Genomic DNA, 10,953 nt, shown 5'->3' with positions numbered 1-10,953 from the left:
GGAAGGGGCTGAGGGGACCGGGGCTGGGTGGAGGGGGATTAAGGAGGGGGGGGCATAGGGACATCTGCAATAGCGTCAACAATTTAAAAACGAAGAATTAAATGGCTGCTTTATATTTTATTCTCAGAATAAAATCCTGATCGACAGAAGGAAATTTCTAGTTAAGCTGTAGTGTGTGGCTTATGCAGGTAAACACACAGATACATACAGACAGACAATAATGCACCCAAGAACTACTTCCAATTTATCTTCCTTTTCCCGGTTTATATCTGAAGATGACTTCCGGTATCTTTCCCTACGGTAAACATGAGTAGTCAAAATGCTTTCACAGATGTTTGCTTCCCTAGACAAAACAAGTGCGGGGCTACTGGACATGCTTTCAAATACTTCACGTAGTTTTAGTAAACCTTTGTTTTTCAAAACAAACTTTTAAACTCATACCTTATATTGAAGAATAATCTTTAAAGTATACATGCATGTTCTCTATCTTGATAAGAGTTTGGTTACACGTGTGTATACTACACATTTGTTAAAATTCATGGAATGGTACACTTAAGATTTGTATGTTTCAATGTGTGTAACATTTATGTCAATAAAAACAGAATTATAAACAAGGACTGAACTCTATTGACATGCATGTGGAAGTGCACAGGGATGAAGGGCACTGATTCAGCAATCACTGAAATTCCTAGAAAAACAAGATAAATGCTGGATAAATGTGTGAGAAACCAATATAGCAAAATGGACCAATGACTTTGTCAAACCCAACTCTGATATCCACTATGTAGCCCTCAACTGGACTATGGGCAGGGTCTGACAGGTACACTCTTATATTGTCTCTGCAGCATATGATATAGTGCTGCTCTTTTAATACATGCGCTCACTGATCCACTAACTAAAGTTCCTATTTTACTAAATGGTAGTAAAGGATTCAATAGATAAGATATATGTTATACCAATAGTTTTAGTAGTACCTCAGCTCTCTTTTATTTAAAACTAGAGGCCCGATGCATGACATTCGTGCACGGGGCGGGGGGGGGGAGGGGGGAGGCAGCCTCAGTCCAGCCTGTGCCCTCTCGCAGTCCAGGACCCCTCACTCCTTGCCACCTGCCTGCTCGCTGCTCCTTAGCACTGCCCCGGAGGCGGGAGAGGCTCCCACCACCATCGCTGTGCTCGCCAGCCAGCTGTGAGCCCGTTGAGCATCTGCCCACTGGTTGTCAGTGTGCATCATAGCAACCAGTCATTCCACCCGTTCAGTCGATTTGCATATTAGGCTTTTATTATATAGGATTTTAATATATTATTGTTGTAATTATGCTCATATGGAAATCTCAATTTCTCCAAGTCAAAATTTCTAGAAAATAATTTTTTAGTCCTTTTACTTCAAAATTTTCTATAATGCTGGCAATAGAATTTCCTGAATGAGTTGCTCAGTTTCTTTGTCCTGTGATGTCTATATATTACATAAAAAATATATGTGGAGGCAGCTATGAGAGACTCCCTTAATTGGAAAAGGATCCTTTCAGTAAATTTATCCTTCTGCACTGAGCAGCCTAACATTAATAGGTAGACACTAAGGTTTTTACTCCAAAGATATTTGCAAAGAATAGTATATTTTGTTTGAGATTATTATTCTGTTAAAATAAGGGGATTACAGAATTAAAACCTGGTATTAATGGTTAAATATTTTTTAATAGCAAAATATGTAATCTTATTTCATTTAATAGGATTCAAGGTAATTACACAAACTGCTTAAAAACAACCAGATTTTATATTTTTATCATATCCTAGGCCAGTGATGGCAAACCTATGACTCATTTTTTTGGTTCATTTTTCTTTGTTAAATGACATTTAAATATATAGAATAAATATCAAAAATATACGTTTTTGTTTTACTATGGTTGCAAATATCAAAAAATTTCTATATGTGACATGGCACCAGAGTTAAGTTAGGGTTTTTCAAAATGCTGACATGCCGAGCTCAAAAGGTTTGCCATCACTGTCCTAAGGTTCACATTTTAATACTACCTATAACTAATATTACCACTTAAAATATAGAATTATATTGCAATTTAGTTTAGCTTTTTTTAAGTTATGAAAATTATCCCCCAAGGAAAGTCCCTGTGCAGAGATAAATTATTTTCATGGAAGAATATGAATTTTCCACATATACCAATTTTCCTCAGGATATAATTATTCTTGCTTTTATGAAAATAATTTTAATTGAGAAATTCTGAAAGCTTTTGAGTCTGTGGCAAATAAAACACTAAAATATGTTCTATATTCTATAAATAAACATCCAATTTAAAAACCAAGAAATAAAAGTTCAAAACTTAGAATAGGTAAGTTATTTTTTATGCAACATACAATATTATCCAGGTTTAAGAAATAAAATTTTAATGACTAAGATAAATCACTTGATTCATTTCTAACACATCAAAGATTTTAAAACAATAAAACAACTTTTTAATCATCACTGTACTCTCTCAGCTTAAGCAACAGGACTATTGAAGTAAATGTTACTTAGAAACAATAATTATTATTAATCAATAAGGCAATTAATCAAACCATTTGCTCTCATTCCAGGTAAAGCCTGCTAACCTATCAAGAGGGTTCAAAAGCAATTTTTAGGTTGGCAAATACGTGTTATTGCATAAAGTACTGACTATATTTTATAAAGACTCACACAAGGAGGGCAACACATTTATAAGAGTTGAAAGGGAAGAAAGACTGAGCTCTACCTCTGGTAGGCAATATTTAATATAGTTCAGGACAGAGGTGGGTTTACTATGAGGTTAAGAAAGCTTAAACTTCAACCACCTTTACTTCCCATGGGCTCCTTTCAAAATACTGGAAGAGGGGCTGGCCCTAGTAATTTTCTATACATAATTTGGTACTCTTTTTCTTATGCAGCCGCCTCCTTCTTCCCTCCAAGTTGTATAAACTTCAGGTCCCATAAAATCTGGCTCTAGCCCTTTTTAGTGGAAAAATTTCAGAATTAGGAAAATTCTACAGAATGTACAGGAAGCAATGGATAAAATCTCTAAGTTAGGAAAAGAGAATGCTGATGGTCAATTCAATGAAAATCTATCAAGAATATATCAAGTTCTAGGTACTCTGTTAGCATTAGAAAGACAAAACCTAATATATGGTTTCTGTCTGAAAGAAATTCACTATTTACAGATAATGTCACAAAACCAAGAAACATCAGAATCTTTTCCTTTTCAAAAATGATTCAATTTCTGTCAACATTACACATGGTTCTATCACTTGGTAGCTTCGACCTAGAAAGAGTTCCTTAACTTTCCTAGGTTTCTAGTCCTCATGGTAAAACTGGGATGATAAGACAGACTCCATTTCAAGGGCCATTAGACACATAAATGAAACTGCATTTGTAAACTCTGTAGAGTGCTTAAAAGTACGGTATTCACTCTTCTCCTTTGGTTTCACAATAGAAGTCATGGGATAGCTGTTGCTTCTAGGAGGTTTTAGAATTTCTTTGCTGTCACCATTGCCAGATTGCATATTCCATAGAACAAAAGTGGATATTCAATTGCATTTGAGATCTACAAAAGATTCTGAACTAGCAAACGCAAACTATTCTTTCAGATTTCATCATAGCAGGTTAACCTAGACTTGTGCATGTGTCTGCATTCTATAATCATCTCCTCTATCCAGAGCGTCTCCTATTTTGAAATGTATCTTTAACATTTCTTGACTCTGTTGTGTTTCCCAATATGTACCCCATCTGATTAAAAACTAAATTCCATGTGGCATATACCTATTTCTGAGAGTGTCTGTTTAGATTTCACAGGCTGGTGAACTCCTTTGCTTAGGCAAAATGCTAATGTTATTAAGGTTGTAAGTATAAACTCTAAATGGGTTATTTTGTTTTATCTGATATAGAAAATTAAATATACTTCTGTAAAATAAATGACACTGTTATAAAGAAGGAAAGGAATAGATAAGACACAAAATATTCTGGTTATGTGACTCAAAAAGTATATGCCTCAGTGAAATAAAAATAGTGAGTCAGTCACATATTCAAGAGAGTATATTTACCTTACACAGGATGGAGCAAAAGTACATTTACAGTTGTTTATATAGAAAATAATACAATAATTAATAAATAATGATATAAAAATAAACTGTTTTGTATACTCACAACTGTAAACTCAACCTGTATTTTAGTATTCTTGAATAGATTCCATTTAAACGTGTATTGATTCAATAAAAAATATTTTATCAAATCAGGCTTAAATTCTTAATCAATTATTTATTTTGGGGGTAAGATTAAGAACGAGAGAATGTATTGCTGGTTTGCTCTGACAAAAGTAGGTGCTAGTAAAAGGCTACAAAAATATGGGTAGATTAACTTTCTTACACAATGCTCTGGTATTAGAAATTATGGCATTTTAAGTTACAGCTGTGCCAAATATGGAATTCTTGATAGAACTGAATAGCTTGGAAAATAGTAGACCTTGGGAGCTATGTTGATAAGTTTTAAGTAACTATATATTAGCAGGTCTACAACCTACATTCTAAGTAGCTTCTGGACAGAGGTGGAACCCATGAGTACAAGTATATGAAGCCAGGGCTTTGCCAGAAGTAAAAAAAAAGGAGGATTGAAACAATGAAAGTTGCCTCAAATTATATGATCTGAACTATTTATTAAAAGACCCATGTTCCAAGTCTCCTTTATAAATCTGAGTTTTAAAGTGAAGTTTTTAATAAAATATAATAAAACCTCTACACTGGGCAAGCAGATGGACTTTATAAGCTCTCAGGTTCTAAAATCCTATTAACCAAATACCTCAGAAGAACAAACCCAATATGTTTGTCAGTGGATGATTCTTTGTAGTGATAATACTTTCTAATTGGATATGAGTTTCAATAGATTTATTTAGAGTACTTCATTTTAGAGGCAGCTAAAATCTAGGGTGAAACAAAATATGAAATACAACCCCTAGTAACCTTTCTATCCAGAGATAAATTAAGCATAAGGTAGTCAGATTCTTGGGGAGGGAGAGAATCTTAAAATATGCTTTTCCAGACTATCTTTTTAAAGTCAGAATAACTCTTTTGAAAATTTAAATGATAATAAAGGAAGACATGAAAATCTTACTCATTAATAAGGGATACTGATTTTTTTAAAAATCATGAAACACTAGTCTAAAAGTCAGGGGTTCTCTAGAGCTGCCCGTGCATCACAGTACCCACTCTGCACATGTGGTTCCTGAGCCTGTGAAAAGTGGTTAGTCTGGACTGAGACGTGCTTTTAAGTATGAAATGTACATTGCATTTTGAAGACAAAGTACAAAACAGTAAAATACTTCATAAATAATGTTTTTATAGCTGATTACACATTGACATGAAATTATCTGCAAAATCCTCTTTCAATTCCCAAAGCTGTGATTCCATGACAAAAGTGTGTTTCTAAGGAGGAAACTATTATATATTTTGTAGGCAAGGAATTATTTTTAGACACTGAAGAGCTAAATTACTATTTAGAAATGTTATGAGGACTTTCAGACTTAAATTCAGTGGATCTTATACTCCTGTGTTTTCTCTTCTTAAATTTGTAGTGACTACTGGGAAAGACTCTATTTTCCCAGACATAATATGCAATTCCCCAATCATTATCAGTTTAGACAAAATTTATTTTAGTCTTGTGAAAAATCCTGAACAAAGGCTTTGGGAAGGGTAACTTGTCTGTATAAAAAGGTACATAAGGGCAAATGTTTGTTTTAAACTCATGGAGTCGGTGATGAAGCTTCTTAACATGAATGGAAAGATCTACATGTTCAGGCAATTGTTCTTTGCTGCTCATTACGTTTCTTCAATGGGCATTGCTTAGTGCCAATACTCATTTTGTTTACTTAACACTCATTCATACAGGGCTTATTTTGTGCTGGACACTATTCTAAATACTTTACTAATTTCAATTAACTTAATCCTTCTAACATCTGTTTGAGGTGAAACCATTATTTTCTCCATTTTAGGCATAAGGAAACAGAAACCCAAGCAGGCTCAATGAGAGGTAGTAAGTCACCCAGCAATAGAGGGGTAGAGGTAGGCCTTAATCCAGGCAAGGCAGTCTGGCTCCCAAGTTTGCGGTTGAAACCACTTCACTACAATGTCTCCCTGTCTCACTGCTGCAGCCTCTTATTCCACCACCACCACCCTGACATTACCAATTTAATACAGCATACTGAATTATCAAAATCAGACATTTTAGGTAATTGACCTAATAAGGAAAGATGCTTAAGAAAAAAAGCTTCAAGGCACCATTATAAACATGTAATTCTGCATACTCACCGCCACACTTGTCTCTTGTTCGGTGTCTGGCACGTAAGGGTAATGGTTATAAAACATATCATTTCGCACCATTTTCTTCCTCATTCTGCAGGGCCCTTCTGTCATCTCCAGCATCCATTTGTCTAGATGGGAGCCGATGGGGGGACCCCACAACCCTCGCTCCCGCAGCAGTTCATACTCGATTTGGCTCCACTCCTCAGTCACATACTTCAAGGCATTTTGCTGGCGCTGCGGGGAAGGAGTCCAGGTTGGTTTTTGAGCAAAAGTAAGAGTAACAATGAAAAATCTACAAATACCTTAAAACCAAGTTAATATCTGGAAACAAATATTGCCAACACACTAGATTACTGATAAGCTTTGTAATATTTCCAAAGATTTTATGGAAAGAATATAAACATTCAACTCCGATACGGAACTTCACATTCACATAAAATGTTTTAACAGTAGGCGGTTATAACTAACTTATTTAATGATTCATTGAATATATGTATACAACCTAAGTCTAAGAATAAAGATCTCTTTATACAACCAACAGTAAAACTTACTGAAAGAATAATCATAAAATTACATGAAATCATAGTAGTACTTACGTATTCAGGGAGTAGCAGAATTTCCTAAAATAACTAACCTAGTGTTAGGACCATAAAATATTAGCAGTTTAGCATTCAACAATCTTTAAAACAGTTGCTTTGGAAATAAAATATTTAGGATAAGCTGTAGAGTAATAATGAATTCACAAAGAAGCTTTCATTGAATTTATTTTTTACTGACAATCACCAAGCAACTGTAATAAAAAACCTTATTTTTAGTCTTTTATGTATTTAGAATTTCAAGAGACTTCTCAGAAACTTTGATGCATATTTTCACAATCTCCTAGATAAGTTTGAAAGACAGAGATCTGTATTATATTTTAATTTTTATTAGGAACAAGGACTGTTGTATGTCACTATTGAATGTTAACAGGATTCAGCTGTGATGATTTCAAATTTGTTTATTTTTTAATGCAGTTTGCCTATAGGAAATTCAAAATTTCGATCTTAAAACCAATAGCCAAAGTAACTATTGGCAGGAATAATTAAAATAATCTAATGATGAATGTGGTTCAGCAACTTAGCCTTAAAATGGGTAGGAAAAGAGTCCTTTCCCACTTAAGAAATGCAAAACACCATTCTACTCGCTCAGTGGAGAGGAGATTAAAAATGGCAACAAAGTAAGTGGATGCTGTATGGACACGCTCCCAGGACCAAACTGGAATTACAACTGAAATACAGAAAAACTTCCTGGATAATCAATGGAAGACTCGCTGCAGAGAACCCTGATACACAAGGACCGAAAGTGGAGGCCACATAGAGACTGGTAGGAGGGGTGGAGGCACAAAAGGGCTGGTCGGGCACCCACAGATGGCAACTGAAGTCCCGGAGAGATATCTCAGCTGTGGGGGGTTGCCACTGAGAACTCTGAGGTCTAATCCCCAAGCTGGGCCCCCCAGCAGAAAGCACTACTGAGAAGAGTACCCACATAACATCTGGCTGTGAAAAGCAGTGGGGTTGCCGTCTGTCAGGGAGAGACAGCTGGAAATTCAGGCACTCTCTTAAAGGACCAATTCACAAAATTCCCCGAGGAGCCACACACCTTGTGCTCCAGCAGAGGAAGAGCAGAGTGGACTGAAGCTGTGTGAGCAGAAGCCAGGATTGGGGACTCAGGGGTTAGAGCTCAGAAGGCAGACACCCGGGTTTCCTTGCTGAGTCATTCCCTCACGAAGTGGAGTACATCTTTCCCACACAGACATTTGGTATATGGGAGGACTTGCCTGGGGGGGAACACAGTTGACCCCACCCTATTGGAAAATCCCTTGCCCTGAGGCCACTTAAGAGACTAAAACTAACAATTAGCCTCCAGGCAGAAGCAATTGCCACACCCTGTTGAAAAAAACTCTCGCCACCTCTGAGGACAATTGCCTGGGCGCAATTTAAGTCAGAATCCTATCAGTCTGTAGGCAGAGGCAGTCTCTGGAGGCTTTGAATCTTTGCCTGATCTAATTAGTCAGAAATAGCCTTTGACACTGTCCTGCACTAGAGATTGAGAGGTGTGGAGGATTTACGTAACAGTCACAACCCAAAGAGGCAGCCAAAATGAGGAGACAAAGAAAAACCCTCCAAATGAAAGAACAAGAGAATTCTCCAGAAGAAGAGATAGGTGAAGCAGAGATAAGAAATTTATCTGAAACAGAGTTCAGAGTAATGATGCTCAAAGCATGAGAAAAGATATAGTAACTATGAAAACAGAAAAAAAGAATGACATAGCACAAATAAAGAACACATTGGAAGGAATTCATAGCATGTTAGGGGAAGCTGAGGAGCGAATCAATGAAGTAGAAGACAGGGTTGAAAAAAATCAATCAGAGAACCAAAAAGGAAAAAAAACAACAATTAAAAAACAGGAGGACAGCTTAAAGGAGCTGTGGGACAACATGAAATGTAACAATATTAGAATAACAGGTATGCCAAAGAGTCAGAAAGGGACAAAGGAATAGAGAATGTGCCTGAAGAAATGGCAGAAAACTTCCCTAACCTGGTAAAGGAAAAACTCACACAAGTTCAGGAGGCACAGCGAACCCCAAGCAAGAAGAACACAAACAGGCCCACACCCAGACATATTTGCAAGACAAATAGAAATCTCTGATAAAGTCATTCATATTTAATAACTCATCCAGAGGGCATTTAAGTGTTTCAGCACAATAAATTCTTCTCACTGGTCTTACCATAGCAAAGGGTACAACGCTGAAGTCTTTCTAATGGTTCATGGTCCCCATTTGAAGGAGCTGGAATCACCTGGAATGTTCCAGTGTTGTCAAACTGCATTGAAAAAAAAAAAAAAAAAAAGGCTAAAGAAGTTCCTCACCACCAAGCCAGCATTACACAAAATGCTAAAGGGATTGCTGTAATGAGAAGAAACAGAGAGAGAAACCTAGGCATACAGAATTAAAATGGAAATAAATAAATACCTATCAATAATAACCCTAAATGTAAATAGGTTAAAAGGCATAGGGTAGCTGAATGGATACAAAAACATGACCCAACTATATGCTGTCTACAAGAGACCCACCTCAGAACAAAAGACACACATAGGATGAGAGTAAAGTGATGGGAAAAAATTTTCCATGCAAATGGAAAAGAAAAAAAAAAGCTGGAGTAGCAATATTCATATCTGATAAAACAGATTTCAAAATGAAGACCATGATAAGAGACGACAAAGGTCACTACAGAAATGCAAAACATACCAAGATTGTGATTATGGAATCTTACCTCCTGATGTTCCTTATATTGTGTGTCTACTAAGTCACGAACAACAGCGATATGTGTAAACATCCACTGAGAAATCTCCTGACAATGGACAGAAAAAGAAGTTTAATATTTCATGTATTTCCTGGAAAAAATGAGTTAACTAGCCTTGAAATTAATGCTGAGCAATTAGTTAAAATTCTGTTAAAGTCACCATTACAAATAGTCTCAACAAACTCTGAAAGATGACTTATGTGATGAAACTAATGGAGGAATGTGTGTTGAACACAAAAACCCTTCCCTGCCCTACCCCAACGCCCCATCAGGGAAGGACTTGCTGCTGAGCTTCTGGGAATGCTGTCGCTACCTTTAGGGATCACTTCAGCTGCAGAGAGCCGCCTGGGCACCCCATACCCAATGACTGATTGATTTGGGGGTAAGCAGGGTCAGCCATTTCAGCTCAGTACCGGTCTACTGATAGGCTATTTTGGCCCCTGAACTTACGCTGGCTGAGGATGTCTCGGGACCTGCACTATAGCCAGGCATTTTCCTGTGACCAATCCTGCTTTCTTCTTCCACAGGTAATAACCACAAGGGAACCCCAATCAACATCACACACTCTAAACTGCTTCTCAGACTGTGCTTCTTGGGAACCCCAGTTGCCACTTTGAATGACGGATACACACAGACCCTTTCCCACTGAGACTTGGGGATGGCAGAGGAAGTATGATGAGGAATAAATTAATACTGGAAGTAGATGAGTTTTTGAAAAAAAACAGTCACAGGTATATGTGTGTGTGTGTGTGTGTGTGTGTGTATATATATATATAAGATTTATTTTGAAAAGCCATTTTATTCTGCTGTTACTTTAAAATATCAGTAACAAAATTATCAAAAGTTCATAAAAATCGTCCATAGTCTGATCATATATCAATATCTGAATCTCATCTTATGTCCAGTTATGAAATGGATGTAAATACATAGCACTCATACTGCAATTCTATCACAATAAAATGAGATGTTACTGCAATCTAGAGTTATTTCTTTTTTTATAAATGATTGCTATGGTTTATTTTATTTTATTATTTATTGCATATATTTTTATTGATTTCAGAGAGAAAGGGAGAGGGAGAGAGAGAGATAGAAACATCAATGATGAGAGAGAATCATTGATCAGCTGCCTCCTACACACCCCCCACTGGAGATTGAGCCCGTAACCCGGACACATGCCCCTGACCGTAATTGAACCTGGGACCCCTCAGTCCACAGGCCAACACTCTATCCACTGAGCCAAACCGGCCAGGGCTAGAGTTATTTCTATCTCTCTTCTAAAGCAAAAATGTGGAAAAGTTCC

At 36.7% G+C, this 10,953-nt stretch overlaps 1 protein-coding gene across 5 annotated transcripts in view; it reads right to left on the bottom strand.

The window, feature by feature from the left end:
- WDFY3 (WD repeat and FYVE domain containing 3) overlaps positions 1-10,953 on the bottom strand; it is a 245,140-nt gene that overhangs the window by 51,981 nt on the left and 182,206 nt on the right. For all 5 annotated transcript variants that reach the window (XM_005874107.2, XM_014545987.1, XM_014545986.1 and 2 more), the window contains 2 exons: positions 9,624-9,701; positions 6,319-6,546 (listed from right to left, as the gene is read on the bottom strand). In XM_005874107.2, the coding sequence (XP_005874169.1) occupies positions 6,319-6,546; positions 9,624-9,701 (306 nt within the window). The remainder of the gene's footprint in view (positions 1-6,318; positions 6,547-9,623; positions 9,702-10,953) is intronic.

This window comes from Myotis brandtii, unplaced genomic scaffold, assembly GCF_000412655.1.
Source record: "Myotis brandtii unplaced genomic scaffold, ASM41265v1 scaffold424, whole genome shotgun sequence".
NCBI classification, from domain to species: Eukaryota; Metazoa; Chordata; class Mammalia; order Chiroptera; family Vespertilionidae; genus Myotis; species Myotis brandtii.
The sequence above is the reverse complement of the archived record's forward strand: the minus strand, read 5'-3'. Positions and strand labels throughout refer to the sequence as shown.